This window comes from Acanthaster planci, linkage group LG07, assembly GCF_054643075.1.
Source record: "Acanthaster planci isolate LZ-2023a linkage group LG07, COTS_SCS, whole genome shotgun sequence".
In the NCBI taxonomy this organism is placed as follows: domain Eukaryota; kingdom Metazoa; phylum Echinodermata; class Asteroidea; order Valvatida; family Acanthasteridae; genus Acanthaster; species Acanthaster planci.
The window spans coordinates 8,598,562-8,620,767 of record NC_141783.1 but is presented as its reverse complement, the minus strand read 5'-3'; the positions used below and the strand labels follow the sequence as shown (position 1 = coordinate 8,620,767).

Sequence of the window (22,206 nt, the reverse complement as noted above, 5' to 3'; positions counted from 1 at the left end):
GTGAAGGATGGAAGACTGTTAGGGTTAATACTGTACAGTACCAGTACATGTGCACGTAATATTACACATCAGCACTGTGATTGAGTAAAAGCAGCTGGTTGTTGAAATACAAACACACAAGAGCCGTCCATCTCATGCAAAAAAATTAAAACAAAACAATACAATGTACAGGACGATGTAGACAAAATCAGGCTCGGGGCAAGGCACCATAAGTTTTTTTTTTCTTTAACTGTCGAATAATAAGATATAGGTTCCGCATGATTTTTTAGGTTGGGTCAGCTATTTTTGGGTTTGGCCTTACTACAGAAAATCATGCAGCAGTCATGCTGCGTTAATATTGAAGTAATTTGGAAGATGTATAGAGAGCAGGGTTTATTAAAGACCTTGCAAATGTTATTTGAGATCAACATTTCATTTGGTAAAAGAACTAAGTGATCATGCTTAATATGTAAAGCGGGATTTCTGCCCCGATTGATGAGATGCCACATTCTTTAAGTTAACCATTTTTCGCTATTTAACCCCAGTCTGATTTTTTTTTTCTCTTTCTCTCTAGTAAATCCAGAAAACTGAAAGAGTGGAGCTAGCTTGATCTGACATAAGTCAACAGTAAGAGTAAAGGATTTCTTGTTCAGCTTCCAAATCTACCAGGTTGGACTGGTCTTCAGGGTTTGGATTATACATTAGGGTAAGGATCAGTTCTGTCACAGTTTTCACAGAGGGCAGGTTGAATGGAGAGAAACACGACATCTGCAAGGTTTTGGCCCCCGACAAAAAAATGTGTTTGTTCTATCACGATTTCAGTACACCAACATGTGTTTGTGCATCTGTGGTTGAGCTGTCTGTACCCTGGCTTCAGTTATTTTAATTTTCTTTTCTGTTTTTGTGTTAATTTTGAATTTTGTGTAAATATTATTGTCAGTGTTTAGTGTACTGTGATTGTTTTTTATGTAGATTTGAAGACTTTTGGATGTTGGTAAAATATGTGACTGCATTTTCAGCTGTTTTCTTGCAAACAGTCACCTTTTTTATTATAACCAGAGACGATCTCATGTCAACCGAATGATTGATTCAGCACATCATATAGGGACTAAAAGGAGAGAACATACCAAGAGAACTACCGGTACCTGTACATGTATTGACAATCATGTACATTAGTTTATTCAAGTCCTTGACGTTTATTATTTAAGACATGGTTTGGCATGGAAGATTTAAAAAAAAGCACTTCAACAGTTAAGTAGCCTCAAGGTTAAGAAAAATACAGTATTTCTCACTAGATCAGCATATCAAAAGCATAATTGGCATTAACAGGAAAAAGAATCATTCTTGATTCTTGTCATTCTTGATGCCAGTTTGTTTCAGAAATACAGGAGATAAAGGCATGTTACCATCCACATGATTGTCTTAGATACCTTTGGTTAAATTTTACAGACTTCAAAAGTCCTAAATTGAACATAATCACTTAAAAATTCATGGTAAAATAGAATTTGCACAGTTTATAAAGTGTGGACAATGGAATGTACCATTTCATGAGTACCACATAACAGTACAGACAAATAAAAACCACAATGAAGACTAATATCCCAGCACCAGTGATGACAACAGAGTGGCCTCATACAAAGCAACTTTATGACTGGCCATAAGTGCAAAATAATAAATATCTAAACAAAATATGTACAATCTTTGTTTTTTTTTCAGTTGAGGCAGTATGACAATAGAGTAAGGTTTGACACAACTTAAAGTTCCATACTGCCTGTGGTATTGTAAACATTTGAGCTCCATGTTACTGTAATAAACCATGATTTTGAAATCATGATTTGTGAGTTTTTTAAAAAGTGAAATGTCGTTGCTCACCACCTTCCATATAAACAGTTTTACATTCTGAGATGTCCAAATTTGAATCAATGTCATGCAAAACAATAAATAAAAATGCGGATAAATGACAGACACATGTACTTGTCGCAAATAAACCCAAACCTGTAAATTTCACTTCAAGTCAGGGCTCCCTCGAGACTCTCAGATTGTTCCTTTGTGTATTACTACTGGGGATCACCATGTTGTATCCGCAGAAGTGGAACACACTGGCATACATGTACGTGAATAGATGTGTAATTTGTTCCTATGCTTTACCGAAACAATCGGGATATATTGCATATAAGTGTCCATACTGTACATATTACAGGGCACAGGCACATTTTGTTGGGGGGGGGGCTACAGAACTCGTCAACAATAAACGGAGAAGCTGTTTACAGTGGAAGGATGTCTGTTTCGTGGGGTTTTCTCATCCTTTTATCTCTCACTTTTTTCCCCGTTTTTGCCCACCTTCATTTTTTTTTCAGGGGAGTTCAAAGTGTCCCCTTCTTGCCATCCATGTTCTGTGGTTTAACAAGGCAGTTTAGCCTATGGACATACAGATTTAGTGCTAACATTGTTGGCACAAAATTTCTGTGTTTTTGTTATATGTGTACGGTATGTACCTGATGATGAGCACAGATTTCTGTTGTTAAAGTGGCCGTAAAATTATGCCTGTACAAATGGATCTTGGCTTGGGATCAAAAAGCACAGGCAGTCTGTTGTGGAAGGAAACAATCCGGGGCATCACCAACCGAGAATCTGGCACTTTTTTCCTTGGTCTAAGAAATCACCTCTCTGACGATGTTGAAAGTTCTGTCTTCCTGAGGTTGTGGGTAGTATTTCTGGAACACCCTCTCCTCCTTACAGTGCTGGCCGATAGCCTGGTACACATGTGGGAGGAGCTGTGGGAAGCGCGAGGTGAAGTAGTGGACAAAGCCATCCGGCACCGGACCCAGTGACTCTTTGACTTCATCCGGAAGCTCCCTGTAGTGGTGTTTCTACGGAAACATGACGTGAAAGATGCACAGATTACTGAATCGTGCCATATTCGGTGTGCTGTCAGCTTTTAGAGCACAGAATCCTTGGGTTCGATAGGGTGTACAGTACTATGTATTCCCTCACACAATACTTGATAACCTGGTAAATATGCATCCACGTACAGTTACCTAGAAAGTATTGTATAAGAGCAGGTTCATGCCTTAGAGCTATGAAATTGGATATGGATTCCCAGACATCTCTGCCAGAGCTTCATGGATCCTGGATGCGTACCTTATTCCTCATAGCCCGCAGAAGATCACGAACCGACTTGCCTTTGTAGGCTCGGAATTTGCGAAGATCTGCAAAAGATTGTGGAAGACCTTCAATTAACTGATTTTGTGCTCATGGAAGTAATGAGCGTTAACTTTGAAATGAAGTTCACCCCTTCACACCGGGATTCTTTTGATCGTGACTGCTGGGCTGCGGTATGCCCAGTATGCAAAGCTCTGTCCAGCAGCAGGCCCCATTGAACCAGTGGCTGCATGATGAATACAATGCATGTGTGGTATGCACAAATCCTCGCACAAAGCCGCAGCTGTCGACGGTTCCCAGGATGAAGGGGTTAAATTGTTCTTACTGAGAGATGCACAACGTAAATGTAATAGTTCTAAAATGGCATATCCAACAGCCATATGCAAGTACTCTAATACCTGTCTGCAGTTCTATTGTGATGTTCTGCCGCCAGTCATTTTTCACAACATCGGGGGCATTTGTTTCCAGGGTAACCAGGATTTCACAGTCCAGAGCTTCCTTTTCTATCCTGTCACTGACATCCTGAGAAAGCAAAAGAACAGAACCCAGTTCATTAGATATACATACACACCCCTGTCTCAGAACTTAAATCATTTCCTGCATATACATGTATTTCACAAATCTAGTTCCCACTTCCGTCAGGCATTTCATCCGTTAGTCCCCTGTACACTGAGTGCACAACATGGTTGTGGATATGATGATTCTTGGACGTTGACACTTTACAGCAGCTCAAGCATACCAGAAAGGTTTCTCACACTAGCAACACGCCGCTAAAACTAGTTCTTGTCCAATCACTTTCAAACGAGCGCAGCATCAGTGTCTATGGTTCCTAGACTAGAGTTACAGAGCCTATCATTTGTTCTGATAGAGCACCTTTTAAACCAGTCTTCGAATGGTTTCATTAATCTGTCTTTTCCTGTTCCCATAATATGTCCAACCATTTTACCTGGAAGAACATGAGTTGCTTTTCTCGATTCCAGAAGAACGGGTGCTTCAGGATGCTCTTTGATGTCGGCCGGTCAGCCGGCAACCTCTCTATCATCTGAGTAATCAGTTCTCTGGGTATTGAATCATCTGAGGAAAGATGGAGTACGGACGGTTGTGTCACAAAAAAAAGGCAGTTTGTTGTCGGAAACTGCCATCTAAAATAAGGTCTCTTTCCATGGCTTTGCTTTTTTTACCTGGAGAAAGTTTATCCAGTGAATAATGTCCTGTCAGGATATTAGCCTGTCTGTGAAGAGAATCTCCAAAGGGATGCTTCCCACTCGACAGCACGTAGTAAAAGACACAGCCAAGAGAGAACATGTCCACTGCTGTGGTCTGTGGAGAAGTACCAGACAACATTAAAATGACGCGTTCCCAATGCTATGTTTGACCTGCTGAAACATTTTAAATGTTCTGAAGCTTTCCTTCAGTGTATCCTCTTAGATACTAAGTAATTATAGTATGGATCGCCCTGTGCGATTACAATCACGAGAGAAGAGATGTACTCAAAATGTATTGTGGATGAGTTTATTGCTCGGGTTTATTTAAAGCTGTGCTAAGCTGTACAAATTATTTCAGACATGCACTTCAGTGCGCATGTACTCACTGTTCTCTCTTCGCCGGTCAGCATCTCAGGGGCAATCCATCCCTCGGTTCCCGCCGCCCCTGATCTGCGGGAGAACGACCTGCGACCCGCGGACAGCTTCTTGCAAAGGCCGAAGTCGGAGATCATGGCCTTGACCTGGCCGAGCTGGTTGGGCTGGGAAATGAGTACATTGTGGGGCTTGATGTCCCTGTGAACTGGGGTCAGATGTGAAGGAAGATTGTTTATCACACCATTTTGTTTACTATACCATTTACATGTATCACACAAAAGCAAACTACTGATGCCGATTCCAAGTACTACATCAGCAGGGATGCACAATCATGTGGTCCGCAGAGATGATCAACCAAAGCAGGAAGAGCAAATATTTCCGACATATCCACAGCTTATCTTTTAGGCTGTGGCACCCTCACAAGGAAACACCTGTATGATTACAAGTTCCTGCTGAGATTCTCTAAAATCTCTCACAGACCATTTTCACACCACAGAGGTCAAAGTATCCTCCTTAGAACAAACGGAAAGGGAGATTCACTAGCTATCACCTGAACTATCCATAAATCTCATCCACAGCTCTAATTTTGTTCTAACTTGGGGAGTTGTATAATGGAGTCCAGTAAAGCTGAAGTTGGTGTTTCATATTGCAGTCAAGCCCTTTCTCAAGATTGTGAGAGGCTGCAAATTGAGGAAGCTCCCTACCTATATTCAAGGAGTGTAGGTGTGCCAGGCCAGATGATGCCTGATAGAGGACATCTGTTGTTTCCAGATTGTCAAAGGCATCTCGGCTGGTGACATACTCTTGCAGTGTTGCCGTGCACAGCTCCAGGGCTATGTAGCGGAACTGTGCATCTTCCTCCTGGTATACCATATAAACAAAATGCAACACACATGTACCGGTATCTACAGAAAAGATCTACAGATGGACCTGAATTCTTGGACATTTAGAAGTCTTTTCTGATGCCCAAAAAGTTACCAGTGTTAGCGCTTTGGGATGGCTATGAGTAAAACTCTCCTTGTGCTCAGCTGTGAATGCACTGTTGTTTGAACAAGGATTCCATACAGCCAAGTAAAGAGCAACTGGGACTTTGTGAAGTAAATGTAGTGTCTACATTTGCTGAGTTGGAAACTGTACATGGTTTGCTGAAATATTTCTAACATTCTAACCACAACAAAGATCACAGCCCCGCCATTTAGCACACACGGAGAATGCTATTTCTGGACATGAGTGAGTGACATTTTACCCATGCAGTCTTTATTGCAGGCCTTTGACTTCCGTTCAAAACGGAATGCATCCCGTCACAGACACTTTTCTAAGCAGCACATCGTTCCTAGCAAGTCAGCACTCACTTGGGCCTTACGTTTGAGCGGACTGATAAGTAGCAGCATTTTATTTTATTAAAACTAATTAATTATTAAAATTATGCTGTGAGTTGCAAGTCCTAAGGCAGAGGGAAGCACTGCATAAACCAAATGGGCTTTGAAAGGACACCAGGGTTCATTACCAAACAGCCCATCCTTCTGTGGTGGATTTTAACATTCCCTGTCCTTTGAGATCTATACATGTACATCTACTGTGCTGCGGCTGCATACATACATGTACATGTATACGATGGAGAGAGCAGTTTGTTCCCAGACAAGCAAACAGGAATATGACTTTGCCGATTGGTGGCGTAGTTTATGAAAACAAAATACCATTTAGTCACTTTATGTATACCAAACCTTTTTACCAAAGACCCAACTGTCATTTTTACTGCCTGTGTTGCAAAATTCTACTTGTGATGTTTTATTGTCCATTTTGCAAAGTGCCTGTCCAAAATCAGACAATGCTTGACCAAAGGACGGGTGGACTGGTCGCTGGATGAGACCCTGAGGGTATGGTAAGGGAAAGGGGTGGACAGGGTCTTACCGTGCAGAAGTATCTGATTACATTAGGGTGCTCGTCGGATTCCCTAAGGAGATCTACTTCTCTGTCGGCAAAGCTGAAGCAATCAGGCAGGATTCTCTTGACGGCAACATCCCGGTTGTCAAACCTGCCCCTAAGAGCAACAGCAACATAAAAAACAGATGTTGTAAAAATATCCAGTGCTGCTACTCGAACTTCAGAGTCATCGGCAAGTTCTCTATACAGTCGAACACGATTAACATGAGCACAATTGAGACAAAATTGTGCTTACTACAAGCACTTTTCTTCAGTCCCATACGAAATGTACACATTCCTTTTAATACGAGCTGTGCTAAGACGAGAACATGGACAAGATGAGCACTTTCGCCTAACCCGCAGTGTCAAAAACCATTATCCAAAGCATATTATGAGTACAGTTGAAAATGCCTCTTCAAAAGCTTAATCCCAGTAACTCCTGATGGAGCGTGTCAGTAGTTCTCCAATAATGTTAATGCGCTTTGCAATTGGTGCTGTTGTTTTACCACCGATAACTTGGCGACTCTGTTCCTTGTGCAGCTAGGGGGGGCTTTATTCAAAACGACAATGGGTGTTGTGATGTCAAGGCATCAAAGGAGTTTAAATCACAGCGGGTCTGGTCCGAAAGAGATGTTTTTTTATTTTTTTTTTAACCGAACAATGGGTGAACCTGACTTGAAAATTATAAATGGGACTGAAGTTTTGATGCCGAAGAAAACAAATGCACAACGATCCCTCATCTAAGACCCTGCACGGTCAATGGAAAGAAAATTTGGAAATTACACCCTTCTAAAGTTCCCTTCTTTCAGTAACCCGATGTCCCACATTCCCCTCACACAATAAACTCCCACAACCCCGCTGCACATTAAAAATGAAAGTTACTGTTCCAAAATTAAAAGAACGTTTCTACAAAATAGATCCCCTCCCACCAATTAAAACCAACAGAAATTCCCCAATTTCTACGTCCTCATACGTCCAGTCCTTACACGCATTTGGTTCACTTGCACCACTGTTCCCTGCTAGTTGCGTCAAACAAGTAGGCATATTCAATTTTTTTTTCTTATTGATTCGGACGATATTGAAAATATGATTTGAAATTTATTAAAAAGTTAAAGGCTGGTACATGTACATCAAATACTAAACCACTGCATATACTGCACCCTACTGTACATGTACAGTACACTGTCGTTGTGTATAACAATGCTTGCTGGTGCATGATGCCAGGTTTGTGCTCTACGAATGGGATAAGTGTCAACACGTATAACACGAGGTTCACCGTAAGACGAGGTGTTTTTGTGAGTCCCTTCAAGCTCGTATCAACCATGTTTGACTGTACCGGTATATGTACAAAAACATGTACATGTACAAAACCCTGTAAAAAGTCTCACCAAATATTACCCTCTGGCACTTTTAAGAACCTCAAGAAGCTTACAAAAGAAATCTGTCGTGTGGTTCAAGTGTAAACCTTACCATCTGGAAAAATAACACGACTTACTTGTAGACAAAGGTTCCCTCGCATCCCTGCCCCAGGATCTCCTTGGGGTTGAACATGATCTTGCCGACCTTGCTGTAACCTTCTGGGATGTAATCAGCTGCACCGTTCCCACTGCCGGCTTGGCTCCAACTGGAGGTCTGTGCTGACAGAGGTTGGTTAGAGACTATCACGATAGGCTGAGGAGAAATGAAGTTGGGAACTGCTCATGTGTTCGCCACACAAAACAGACTTTGGCAAGAAACTCAATCAACTGAGACAATGACTCCCCAAAGTAATATAATCGTTCATCCACAAAGAGTTGAGGAATCCTTTTGGTATGAAAAGACGATCAAGCAAGTGCCAGTTTTCTGTTTGGGAGATGAAAAGCAGAGTTGATTCTGATATGCAGGGGGAAAAAAGCCACCAGAAAACCTCCCACAAACTCAATATTATGACCCAGCTGGGAGATGTTAATTTCTTCTGAAGGTCCAACCCCATTGCATTTGTTCATTCTTTTTTCACCCAACACCCCTCTGTTCCCTACCCCCTGCCACACACCCTTTCCCACTTTTCATGTCCCCATTTAAGCAGAGTTAATTCTGGCATCCAGTGAAGAACTGCAATCAGATCAGGACCTCTGGAAAACAATCCACAAGGCGTATCAGATTCGTCAAGGAGATGTTGATTTTTCTGAAGGTCTACCCTCGTGCATTTGTTCTCTCTTCTTTTCCTACCCCACACTCCTTTGCTACCTACCCTTGCCCTTCCCATTATTCCGTGCCACTCTGTCGGCCACCTGCATTCCCCCCCCCCAGTGTGCCATTTCTTTCATCTATGCTTGATTGATTCGCTTCGGTTTGTTTGGCTGTCACCCTGTCTTTGCTTTTGAGAAGGAATCTGCTGGGATCAAAATGTCGGGCCATCTAACATGTCATTATATCTGAAGAGCACGCACCCTTGGAATCAGATAGAACAGTGCCAGGAATCCCAGGAGCAGGGTCACCACCCCACCGACGAACACCCTGTCGCTCAGCACGATGCGTAGCCAAAGCTCCCTACCCTCGCCAACCACGGCCGTGGCGTTGTCAACACCTGATGGGACTGGGGTCACTTCAGGCTGCTTGAGGGGGAGGATCACACTGTCAGTGCCAGTGATGATGGCCTTGCTTGGGTAGGAGTTAGAGGGGATCAGGACGGCATGGGAGTCTTCGGGGATCTCATGATGACCTGAAACAAGTACATACACAAGGAAATTGATCTGTAATAGTCCAACATTGTGCCCTGTACCTTAACCCTCACCCCCAGGGGGATTTTGGTTAGAGACCCTGCCAAATGCAGCCTTTAGCATCACTTACCACTTGAGGTGACTTCCAAGGTGACAAGATCCAATGGGTCAACTATCCCCCTGGCCAAAGTGCCTCAGAGCCTGTGGTTGCCAGCCACCACAAGATCCAACAGTGGCATTGCTCAATGGGACCATTTCACACTCTCTCAACAGGGGCAGTTTATTTGGATGCAGCTGACTGCCCAGTGCAAGAAAAGCATATCCATTGCTTTTCACTGGATCTGGCAGGGATTTGGGTTCACAATGCTTCTTTAAGTTTGTGAAGAAAAACCTTTCACATTTGGTATGACAGGACTCAAACTTTGCTTTTTGGGTGGTCAGTGGTCTGGATCACAGTGATAGCTGAGGTTTTACTAATGTATGAAAGCAAAAACACTGCAGAAAAAAAACAAAAGCAATGGTTTCTAATATTAAGGAAACCAGCATTGCTGGAAGACAGCAGCCAGCATGTGGTCAACTCACCCATCAGCACGACTGGCTTTACTGCAGAAGCTGTTGGCTTCACAGGCTCTGGCATGATGGTTACAATCCGACTGGCCAAGTCGCTGGAATCAAAGGTTGGCGTGGGTTCAGTGTCAGCTGATGAAGGCCCTTCCAACAGCGGTGGACTCCAGCCACGCGGCTGCAAAGTTCAGAAGTTCCATTAGATCAATTTCTGCATCATGATACATTTTGAGTATATACATGTACACGTATGTATCCAAGCCATAAGCCATTTAATGCTGGTAATACTTGAACAAGCAAGGATTCCTTGTGTCAAAATCCAAATGCTATTTAGACATGTTCTGGCAAATTCTGCATGTAGTGCCATGTGACACCTCTACTCGTCCATATGTTTGACTGATTTCTATTGTTAATTCACATACAGAGGCTCTTTTGGTTGAGTGTGTGTATGCTGCCCTAGGGCGGCCATTGGCTACAGTCAGGCATTGTAGCAAATATTGCTCTGTGGCATTAGTTTCAGAGTTTTGAAAAAGTGGCAATGCGGTAGGAAATGTTTAATACACAAATCTTGAAAAAATGAGCAACAAGGGTCAACATTTGTGAAGTCTAATTTGGTTCGGGAATGCAGTTGTGGTACAACTGTCATATGACAAGTCATGTGACAAGACAAAAGTTGGTGAAAGTCTGCCAAAAATAATAGTGCAATGAGGAATAATGCCATGTGGTTAATCTCTCTAAAAATACTGAGCGACTGAAATTATTTGAGATTACTTGTTTTCTCTTTCCTTTCTACAATTTTTGACATGCTTTTCTTTGTGACATATTGTCACACTTTCCTGACACCCAAGGACCCCCCTTTTCTCCTTATATTTTCTTCCAAGATTCTCTTAATAGGACTTGATTTTCTCAATCCATCGAAATCCAACAATATGCAGTATTAGAAATGCCTCACTCCCTGTCACGTGCTCACACTCTGAAAATGAGAACGCTGTGCCCCCCCCCATAAACTAATAAAGGCTAGCCTCCACGGAAGTCAATCCTTCAAGATTAAGTAAAAACTACGCATTGGATTACAGAAGATTCAGGCTAATTAGGGTCAAAGGAAGAGTTATCCAATTTGAACTATATACATGTATGTATTGAGTGGTGAGCAAGTCTGTGAAAATGTGATCAACCATTCAAAATAAATTCTCACAATAGTACACAGGGTTCCAAAGTTTTACACTGCATTGTTCTTACCACTATGGGAACCGACCCATCCTCTACTACAGCATGCATTGCAAACATCCTGTTGTCGAATTCGCCAATGTACAAGGTGGGTCTATAAAAAATGTAAATGATGTAAAAATCAGTCGTCCAAATAAGATTTCTTTCGAAACTGCAGTGCAAATTTTCAAATAAGCCATAGGTGAGACTGAACAGAAGCCAATTAATACTTAAGGGATTCAAACCTTGGACTGCTGGAGGGCCGAGATGGCACAGAAGCAGTTAAGTCTCAACAGGGTTTCAGTTTGCATTAATTAAAAACTGGAATGTTGAATTCAAATTAGCATTTTACTTCCAATCATTGTTTACAAATTATATCATCTCCATCGATTCAATCATCTTGTTCCAAATACAAATGCAAAAGGACAGGCTTCTTGTGAATGGAAGATGAAAGGCAATTGTGATAGTGGCACCAGACCAAACTATTATGCTCACTTTTAGCCAGTGGGTATGGCCTGACAGGGTAAGAAAAATTGACACAAATAGCAAAAATAATCACATAAGTGCTGCCGCCTTCTTGTACCCCAGCAGCCGGTTGCGCCATTCGGGGAAATCCCGGCCGTCCAGCAGGTGGTCCATGGTCTGTGGGGAGATGCTGGTGACCGCCACCTTGCGCAGCCCCTCGGGGTGGACCGTGTACATGGCCACCACAGGCGAGCTGTAGCTGCCGTCCCACAGCATTTCGCCTGTCTGGCCATCCAGGGTCACCACTGAGCCGTCCGTGATGGAGGAGAAGTGCCTTAGACCTGCAATGGGAAAAGCATTCCAAAGATTAATCCTTCTGTTTGCTCTGTGCAGGAGTACGAGGGAGAGCGTATGTTTATGTATTAACCCTCAAACCCTGCCAGATGCAGCACAGCGCAACAGGTGCAAAAGCCTGGTGTTGCACTGGGCAATCAACAGCAGCCGAACAAACTGGCCATGTTGAGACAATTGGAGCTAGTCCCATTGAACAATGCCACTGTTGGGTCTTGTGGCGACTGGCAACCATGGACTCCAAGGCTGTTTGGCCCTGGGGCGAGTTGACATGTTGGATCTTGTTACACTGGGTAGGCAAGCCACTTTGACAGATGATGTTTCTAGCCAAAGTACATTTGTAACCAGCCAAAGTACCCTGGAGGGTTAAGGATGAAGGTCCCTTTCCAAGGCCACAATTTGAGTGCACTTCACATCTAGGCCGTTTCCCAATACTCAACTTCGGCTCCGTCTCAGGCTTCAACTGTTTTTTACTTGCTGACTTTGAACCTGTAAGCGCAGTAATCAGTCTAATAGTGCCACTGAACATCAAATAAGATGCAAGAAAGCCAAAAATTACAGTAATCCAATGTAATTTAAACCCTTCAGGCCCACAATCGGGGATTGGTTTTGGGAATGAAGCCTGCGACGGAGACGAAGTTGAGAATTGGAAAACGGTCTACATGTATGTGCGCATAAAGTTTACCACTGACGATTCACTGCAGTTCCACATGAGTGAAATGAGTTAAATGGGTAAAGAACTGACCAAAAAACATGCACAGGGGCATATCCCTTCTGTGGGAAAGCATGTCAATGTGCATTCACATGCGTTTGCCAAGGCACAGAGGTTTTCAATACATATTTACATGTAATATCAAGTAATTCACTTACGATAGTCCGAGTCGTCCATGGCAACATGATTACCATAGTCGATGTATGTCACGTTCCATCTGAGAAGAGAATAAATCAGACTTGCATGGGTGAATCCCAAGCCACAGAGATGTGCAACAATGGCTTCATCCTGGGGTTTTTTGCCCATTGCAGGGTACGATTTTCATTTTTTGGTTTTAATGGCAAAATTTGGCTATAGATGAAGACATTAACCCTAACCACCTAGGCTCTTGCATTTCGGTTGGGACACGCCCTCAATCCTCCAAAATCCTCTGGTAATTCCCCCTCGTTATGTTGAGGCAGTGTGAGTATATAATATTAAATTGAATTTATGCATGACTGAACATAAAAAACACAAGGTCTAATCCACAACCTCGAAACAATGAGTCCTTTGCAATCGGCAATGCAATGTTGCCATTCAGTGTCCTGGTGGTTTTTCCCACCAGTGTGATGGTCAACAAGTTGTGACTATTCATGTGTCAACCCTCATGTATAAAATCAGATTACATTTAAATATGTGTACATTCACAGGTACAGTGAAGTCATAGAGTAGGTCTTGCATGCAAGAGTCATTCATCACAGTATCTTAATGTTGGACATCAACCCGCCATTTTATTTGCTAGTGGTACGACACAATTCAGAAAGTTAACATTAAATCTGAGCCTTAAAATGCATGATTGTCATTGAAAACTTTGCTCTTCATCAAATTCTTCTGTGGGCCCATTCAGCTACATGTATGGTACACCAACCTTTCTAGGTTTTGTTTAATTCAGGAAATATGTAATTAGTCTTCCGTTCTGCTGCTGTGGTTTCATCGTTTTGCCATGCGGTACTAGCCGTGTCTCATGGAGTCTATGCGGATTTACAGATTGAATTCTCCATGTGTGCAATAAGCATATGTGTGAATGTGAACTTGTTTGCACCTTAACCCTAACTGCCCAAAACCTGCCATACTCCAACAGCAGGTTTTGTGAGGTTTTGGCAGGTTTGGTACCGTACCTGAGGAACTTGTTGTTGAATTTTGTGAGACTCGGGATGAAAGGCCCAGGGAGATGGTGTTGGATTCTGTGTGAGTTGGGACACACAGGGTTCATTGTGTGCAGTGTCTGGCTTGCTGTACCAATTGTTGGACTATGCTTGATTTTGTCAGGTTTGGTACTGTTCAGTGCAAGTCATCCTATACTGCATAGACCCATCCATACCATATCACTCAAACTCCAACGGGCTCATTTTGTTGGAGTTTATCAGGTTTGGTACACTACCCTGCATGTACAAGTACATAGACAAGTACATGAACCTGTTGGATTTTGTGAGGTTCAGTATGCTTTCTAGTGCAGGAGCCTAGGGGGTTAGGGTTAATTTCATTGCTAGTATGGTGGACGTGTGAAGGCCAATGTGTGTGCTGTGCCATACCGCGCAGCTGCACTATGCCAGCCTGCGCTGCATGCTTGGGCCTAACGCACGCCATAGCACTTGCAAGTATCAGTACCGGCGTGGACGACCCAATCATTTCTTGGGAGTGGTGCAATTTAGCATGTTTCCAGCATAATTCATTCATTAAAGGCAAGTACTTTAAAAGGGTTTGATAGGCATTTATTTATAGTACATGTACTTTGCAGAAATTTTCCTTCACTTTTTAAGTCCATCTGAGCAGGAAAGTTCATTTTCAAGCAGTGAATTCTGTTTCAAAGTGTTGATACCGCGAATTCCATTTTCCGTGATTACGGAAAATCATTGGCTGTATAACTATGAGCAAACTACTACACATGCTTTTTATAGGCTTAAAATGTATGCAAAGTAAATCATTGTAATTAAAAAAATGCAATGATTCACCTGGCTGTATTATGCACACATCTGGCCTATTCATTACAGATAATTTACAGGAGAGAGGGAGAATTGAATAGGATTTATGATGGCATTTCAAGTGAAACTTATTCCCAAGCCCTCTTTGTCTCATTAAAAAAAAAAAAAAAGAATCCAAGACTGTGTGTAAATAAATAACGTGTCACTGGAAAGAGGGAATCTGTGGCTTTAAGGCGCTACTAGGCATTTTGGAGTAAGACTAAAACACAATCTCAAGCTGCGGGAACTTTGGGAAGCGGCAGGACTTTCGGCAAGTGAGTCACTCACACTCTCTCCCTAGAAGTGGAGTCAAACATGGTCAGGGTGAACTCGGTGCGGCCCAGGAACAAGGCGCTGCCGTCTGACTTGGGGCAGGCGTTCTGGGTGGTTTCGGTGGTCATCGTCTGCTGCATTTCGCCAGTCGCCGCGTCGATGACCAACCAGCTATCCAGCTTACGCCCTGGTTATAGAAAAAGGTAGGACATTGGTATACATGTAAGTGTGATATTATCTCCATTTGCCTGAGAGTAGATAAATGACCCCTGAGGCCCACAGTGTTATGATTAATTAACCTTTTGACAGTTAATTAGACAAAAAAGGACAACGCTGTTATTGTATTTCCTACCATCCTGCTTATCAACCGACATGAATTGCTTCAAGTAGTGTACACAGCTTCAGTTGGACTTGAATCCGCACTTGGATCTGTATGAGAAATTCTCAAGATTTCGCTTTCCATAATTCTGTAACAGATACTTCAAATCACTGCACTTCATGACAAATTGAAATTGCAGCAATAAATTTACCTGTATAGAGTATTCCATCGGTGCTCCTACACGGCGAGGCAGTGACCAGGTCAGGTATTGTGAATGGGAGTTTCTGGACAGGGAAAACAAAGAACTTGTCATACCCCTGCCTTGAATATTGTTTATTTATTGGCCCAGAACGATCATGTGACAGGGCCAACGACAGCACATCACACTATTCCTTAGACATGACATCGGCCAGGCTTGTATGTCCGTGCTTAGTGCCCCCGCAGCATACGGGATAATGCAGGGACTGCTAACCACTAATGTATAAACATTCCTATGTTGCCCTTAATTTTCCTTGGAACAAAATAGCCAAAAACAAAACAGAGATATGATGACAGAATTGCTAACTGCTGTGATGTGCACTGAGGATATGTTTTGAACACCCTTGAGATGCATGTATGCAGTGCCCTCGGCTTCAACTTTGGTTCCGGGCATCCCTCGGCTTTTCAAAATGTTAGATCCATTAGACATTGTGTTTCTCAAAAGAATTGGACTCCCACAATTAAATCAATGGTATGTTGTGCCTGAAAGGATCTCAACTGGTACTACATGTACCTGACAATTTGATTTCAAGGATTTTTCTTTTTTTTTTTGCAGAACTCCAAAAGTAAAGAGAAAATCTTGGCATCAGATCAAGCCTTTTTCCAGGAACCACGTTTAGAAAAATGGATCTTGGTAACGTCGTACCTTGAGGCCATCACTGTTGCTACTGACGGCATAGAGAGAACCATCCTTGGGGTCTGGAAGGAACATTAGCCCCTTGTCGGCTATTTCTGCTGGAACCTTGATGATTGGTTCTAAAGAGAAAAGAGATTCCAAATCATATTTAGTAAAAAACAGAGTGGCTCAGCAAACATGTATCAATATTTCATCAATGCTTTTCTATCAGTATACAGAAGACATGTAAATATACGGTGGGATGTGCCACTACAGTGTAGGCCTACAATGTAATTTGATTTCAAATTTTGTCTTCCTGAATACAAAATCAAAGAAAAAATTCCTTTTTTCAAAAAACTTAACTGCAGAATTGAATGACCGAAAACAGCCTCTGTGCACATTAATTATGATGGCTGCAGAATAAAACTCCAATAAAAATGTTATATATGTAATTCAGTCTTTCAGTAATGGTGGTTCTCTTTTACGTGTACCTTGGAAACAGTTTTCACTTTGAAGACAATATCTTAATTTGGCAAATGTTAACAAATTCCATATGTAAAGATTATCTTGCTTCCACGGAAAAGGGACAACCTATTGACCCTGCATGTGTTTCATGTTTTTACAGTCACTTCCTCTCATTTTGTGGCAAAATGACACAATGAAGGTAACACAGTACAATGTACATGTACATTGGCAAGCAAGCCTTGTCCTGATGTCTTATTCATGAACAGTCAAATCCTTTCTTTATGGGTTGATGTGCATGTACCTGTGCATGTATTCCGATGCACATTTTTCCTGAAGCAACTATCAAATGTCAATCGGTTGGCCTACACGTATGCCGTGTAATTGTCAGTCAGCCTTTGTAATGGGAGGTTTTTTCCCCTCAAAATTATTATTTCTCATGGTTGTATTGTATAGTAGAATAACAAATGAGTTTTTCTGTTGGTGCAAGAATGAACAAAAGAATAGTAAAAATGAGCCTTTGGGGCAGTATTATTTTCAAATTTTGCTTTAACACTTCCATGTGGATGTACATGTACATGTATACCGGTACATGTAACATAGAGCTCTTGCATCTGATAGACTTACTGGTATACGGTCAAACTGATTGAAACCCAGCTGCCAATGTGTACAATCTATATAATGCCACAGACTACAGTGTATTTGTATAGCAGGGCATGTACCGCATCACAAAGCAGGGCAACCATATGTTTGGATGTACAGTATGTTTGTATTCATGGTCTCGATGGCAAACCAAGTGTGATACAGGTACATGTATGTATATGCGCTTCTAAAAGGTTGCAAGCAAGCCAAGAACAAGTCTAAAGATGGGTTAGTTTATTTGTGAACATTTGGAGCTTGTTTTGCACATGTCTTGACAAGGATCACAAGCCACAATTGCGTCATGAAACTGTACCCCGTGATGAACCAAATTAGATTGGCTGGTAATTTTATTTGTGCAATATACCACGCAACAACCGTCAGTCAGTGTAATCCAAACGGCCAAAACTAATTACAAATGCAACCTCTTTGGATTCCAAAGTCCGTTTCCTTGTATTAAAGAGATGTGTCTGTACACTGTCATTACAGTAATCTGAAAATTGCCAAAACTGTTATCTCAAAAGGGGAAATACAACAGCAGGGTATTTTAAAGTTAGAGAAAAATATTGTATGGTTTTATATGCAAGTTCTTCATTTCATTTTGGTGAAATTTAAGTGTTTTTTATTATAATTTGATTGACATGAATCAATGCAAACTGGCATACTGATGGTGACCTGCAAGAGTCAGAAATTTGATCCTAAAACAGATTCTAAAAGTTGCCTTACTGTTTGAGGAAGATTCTGGTCTCAGGATGAAACATCTCAGGCCCTAACATTTTTGATTTCACAAAAAAAACCACAGGCTTACAGGTGTTTGGAACTCGTTGAAGTGTTTATTCTTTTTAAAAAGTTTTCAGCCAATTTTCAGTGTTTTCTGGAAAACATTTGAGTCGGCAAGTAGAAACGCATGTGGCATTAGCCTCTACTTGTATGGGTACGTATGTGTAACTACACTGAAGGATGAAATTTTGTGAGGGAGTACATGAACGTCAGGAGATGCACACATTTTTCTGAGGGGGCACTGAAACCTTGCATACGTTGTGTACATTCAGAATTTCAAATGAGGGGTGAGATGGGACAATTGGGACGGTACCGACTTCACTGGTCGGGGGAAGGGCGATGTTTCCCCCGGGCCCGCCCTCATAAGTTACATGTACACCACTGGTGAGTACCTTCTTTGAAGGTCCACTTGCTATCCCCGGATTGCTGACCCACGGCATGTATGCTTCCATCCAATGTTGAAACCAGGAGAAGCCTCTCTATGCTCTCGTAGGGAATGGACAGTCGTCCTGGATTGCTGGGCTGAGACAAAAAGAAATGCTTGTTGTTTTGAAGGCACAGTCCACTGTTTGTCATTTGTGCATTATGTTCATTTGAGGCAAAAAAGTGCTCAAAATCTACAGAAGCGTGCTTTACAACTAACCTCAGTGAATGCTTTATATTCTGAGAAAAGCAACATCGGGATCTCGATTTCACATCAACATTTGCAAAATCATGTTCAGAATTTTGCCCCAACTCATCATCCCTGACATGCTCTCGTTCAGCCGACTGCAGTGACATCTACGCATCGTTCCACACTGAACCAACAAATTGTAGCAATCATGCTCCTTATTTCACAGCTTCATTGCGCGCATACATGTACTTCGCCAAGTTAAAACCCAACCAATAACAGCAATGTCCAAAAATGTATCGTCAGACACGTTGGAAAAATGGCCTTTCATTGCTTCCTTTAAAATGATAATGACAATAATTTTGTGTATGGACATCACTATCTTCCTCTTGCAGTGGTTTATAGGACATCAGAAAATGATAAGATGAGTTAAAAAGTCAAACTCGGTGAAAATATTGAAGTAATCACTTAGAATATGTATATTGTACAAATCAGAATCTTCAGATCAATCGCACAGGGTTTGTGCTGCGGGTGTCAAGTGATATCCAGATATGGAACCCAATATTCCTGCGTACATGTATGTTCACCCACCGCTGCCGGTGCACCACTGAATTATTACATGTACATGGGGTTTGTACATGGGGTCGATGGGTTTGTACATGGGGTCGATGGGCATGACTACAGCTTTGCATTTTGATCAAACTGTGAAGAGCCATAGCCAGTGTTCGATACCAGTGGATGTTTGTAATCTCACATGGAGATGTCGCACGGTGTGTTGCCAACATACATGTACATGTAGCACGCATTGTGCGCAACATAAATCGTTGAAAATATTTCTTACAGGATTTTTTTACACCCAATATAACAGTATCGATCCTTGGTAAATCATAAAGCAATTTTTACTGAATACCATTTAAACTTACTGAATTCTGTACTATTCTAATTTCAACTTGACTTTCGGTTTAATATGTAATGACTTGCTGTGACGGAATAAAATCACAGCATAAACCAATTTAATTTCATGATTCCAACTTTAATGGAAGGTAGCCAGCTAATGAGCATCAGGATGGCCTTTAGTTCAGCGCTGGCTTCACCTTTGTGCGTTTTTAAATTCTTGGGGAAACTCCGCAGGCAAAAATATCAGGATTTGTTTTACAGAAACAGAGGAAATCAACGAATTTCACTCGAATAAGGCCACTGTTGCATTAGATGACTGAATAACAAAAGAATTACATCAGACATCTCATTTCCATCACAAAAGCTGTGCATTTGGCTCTGAATAAAGCAAAACTACATGTAAGTGGAGGGGGTGAACATTACTGTACATGTACGTACATGTATTCCACAAAGAGCTTAGTCCTATTCATGTCGTACATGTACCGGTAATTATCTTCGACCCAACAAAATGTACGGTGTAATGTACTGTACATGTATGCTTTTCAGCAGTAATTGTGTCAGTAACTTTATTGACAGTTGCAAACCCTCTAAAATTATAATAACTGTTACTTTCTGGTCTAAAATGGTTTTACAGTGCGCTAAATACATGTAAAAAAAGTCTGTGATTTCTCCCCAAGCGCCTGACGTCATAAGAAAATTAAAAATAGATGTCGGACAACTCGACCAATTTGCCAACTCAACTTTGGACAACTCGACTGTTGAGACAACTCCACCTTTTGTCAAATCCTCCGTTGGGACAACTCGACTATGAAAGAGCGACAACTCGACCAGTGAGATCTACACATAATACAGTCGTTTTCCCAGTTCCAGATCGGAAAAATTATTCAGTCAGATTGCAGCTACAAAAAATTCTCAAATTCCGGTGAAATATGGTCACCATCCACCTTGTGTGCTAGACATAGTTGATTTCAAATTTTAAACTTTTAATTCGGACATACATTGTACTGTACAGGATCGATGAAAGTGGCGACACTTTTCCTCGTTCTGGATCAGTTTCCGGAGAGTAACCACGCGAGCGGCAAATCCATTTTCAGCCAGAACCATTGTAAAAAGCTTATTTTTCAATGACAAACTTCTTAATTTAGTGAAAATTGGGTCAAAAATAAGAATTCCAATGAATTTAAAAAAGTGAATCTTGCAGAAATTTTGACTCAACTTTTTCTGCTGCACAGCGCGAGCCATCAATGATACTACCTTTTTATAGCTCCATGATACTGCCTACGTGTACATGTAACAGTGCCGCACAGTTGACGAACTCATTACATCACATATATGTACATGTCACTCACTACGAGTGATCCCAAATACTGTTTTCATACTCAACAGTCAATAAACCTTTGCATCTAATGTCTGTTCAATCAAAATGACTTTCAAAGTTGGGTTTTACTAAAACTGGCCGAAAACCGTATTGTTTCCTAGTTTTGGATCACGCATTAGGTGTGTGCACGCATATACATTGTGAACTCCTCTTAATGTATGGACGTTGTAGAAATGTACATGTACCTCCTTTGTGTTGTCAAGTTCAGTTCTACAATCTCAGATAGGTTCTAGTTAAAAGGTGAAATGTAAGCCTTTTGTTGAACAAAATGTGTTCTTGGAAAATTTCTAGAAAAGAAATTTTGGCCAGATTTCTGATTCGCACTTTGACATTTGTGAACGGTTTGTCAAAAATCAAAGTAGTCGAATAGTTACAGGGTGATACATGATGTAGGTTTTTATTTCAAGCAATCCAGTACTACATGTACATGTAGGTATAGGCCTATACGTGGCTAGGTCAGCGCTGGGCTAAGATTGATTGATTGTCATGATTGTGCAAAGGTTGACTTTCTACGGCAACTATATTTATGATAAAGTTCTCAGAAATTAGGCTCGTCTATCTACTACATGAAGTTCAATCTCGTAATTAAGGTATAGTATTTCACACTGTGACCTCAGCAGACGACTGGGCTAAGCGGACAGTGTCCCAACAGACGACTTGTCTCAACGGATGACGTATCTCTCCCTTTTACACAGGGACAGTGGAGTTGTCTCAACGGTCCAGTTGTCCGAAGTCGAGTTGGCGAACAGTCGAGTTGTTCGGACCCCTTAAAAATGGTCCCTGCGACCGTATCCAATTGTTGTGTACTTCTGGGTAGGGCTACATGTATATGTAAATGTAGGCCTATGACATACTGTACATATAAGCTATGTGCCGGTAGGCTCAACCACTCATTCTAGTTTACTACATTGAATCGTGGGCTGAACTGCAAGCTACCTTCAGACGGAACGTTCGCCAGTTACAATAGTGACATCTTTTCTCCATGGCTACATGTGTACCATTACCACGTACATGTACGTGTACATGTAGGCCTACCATTGTCCTGAATATGCTGAATGATTGTGCCTAGGCCTACCTTCTGTGATGCACCTCCAACATGTTCGACCCAGTTTGTCACATGCACGAACGGCACAGCCATCAGCAGCCAAATCCAAAGCCTCCTTATAGTTTTCCAAAACATCAGCCACATTCTTGTAGCCACAGAGTTTAATCACTTGGACTCAGGAAAAAAAGGTGGAAATGGAACTTAGAAGCACAGCCATCACAACGCATGCCTCATGATCACATATCCACACCGTTGATTTATTTTGATGACATGGATGACGACATCATT

The 22,206-nt window shown here is 41.7% G+C and overlaps 2 protein-coding genes across 3 annotated transcripts in view; one reads left to right on the top strand and one right to left on the bottom strand.

The window, feature by feature from the left end:
- rnps1 (RNA binding protein with serine rich domain 1) overlaps nucleotides 1-1,810 on the top strand; it is a 12,814-nt gene extending 11,004 nt beyond the window's left edge. Inside the window, exon 7 of the mRNA XM_022247616.2 lies at nucleotides 554-1,810. The gene's annotated coding sequence lies outside the window, so the exon portion shown is untranslated. The remainder of the gene's footprint in view (nucleotides 1-553) is intronic.
- On the bottom strand, nucleotides 1,116-22,206 carry LOC110986031 (serine/threonine-protein kinase/endoribonuclease IRE1-like). 2 transcript variants are annotated; one of them, XM_087139096.1, is made up of 19 exons: nucleotides 21,949-22,206; nucleotides 18,381-18,510; nucleotides 16,138-16,247; nucleotides 15,445-15,517; nucleotides 14,930-15,101; nucleotides 12,800-12,858; nucleotides 11,673-11,919; nucleotides 11,147-11,228; nucleotides 9,926-10,085; nucleotides 9,074-9,345; nucleotides 8,140-8,276; nucleotides 6,633-6,762; nucleotides 5,426-5,582; nucleotides 4,733-4,926; nucleotides 4,323-4,461; nucleotides 4,088-4,215; nucleotides 3,540-3,663; nucleotides 3,121-3,188; nucleotides 1,116-2,849 (listed from the first exon to the last, which is right to left on the bottom strand). In XM_087139096.1, the coding sequence occupies exons 1-19, from the start codon at nucleotides 22,060-22,062 to the stop codon at nucleotides 2,631-2,633; spliced, it is 2,715 nt and encodes a 904-aa protein (XP_086995222.1). In that variant the 5' UTR covers nucleotides 22,063-22,206; the 3' UTR covers nucleotides 1,116-2,630. The 2 variants fall into 2 exon arrangements, with proteins under 2 accessions (XP_086995222.1, XP_022103307.2); XM_022247615.2 differs by having other exon boundaries at nucleotides 8,140-8,315; nucleotides 21,949-22,205.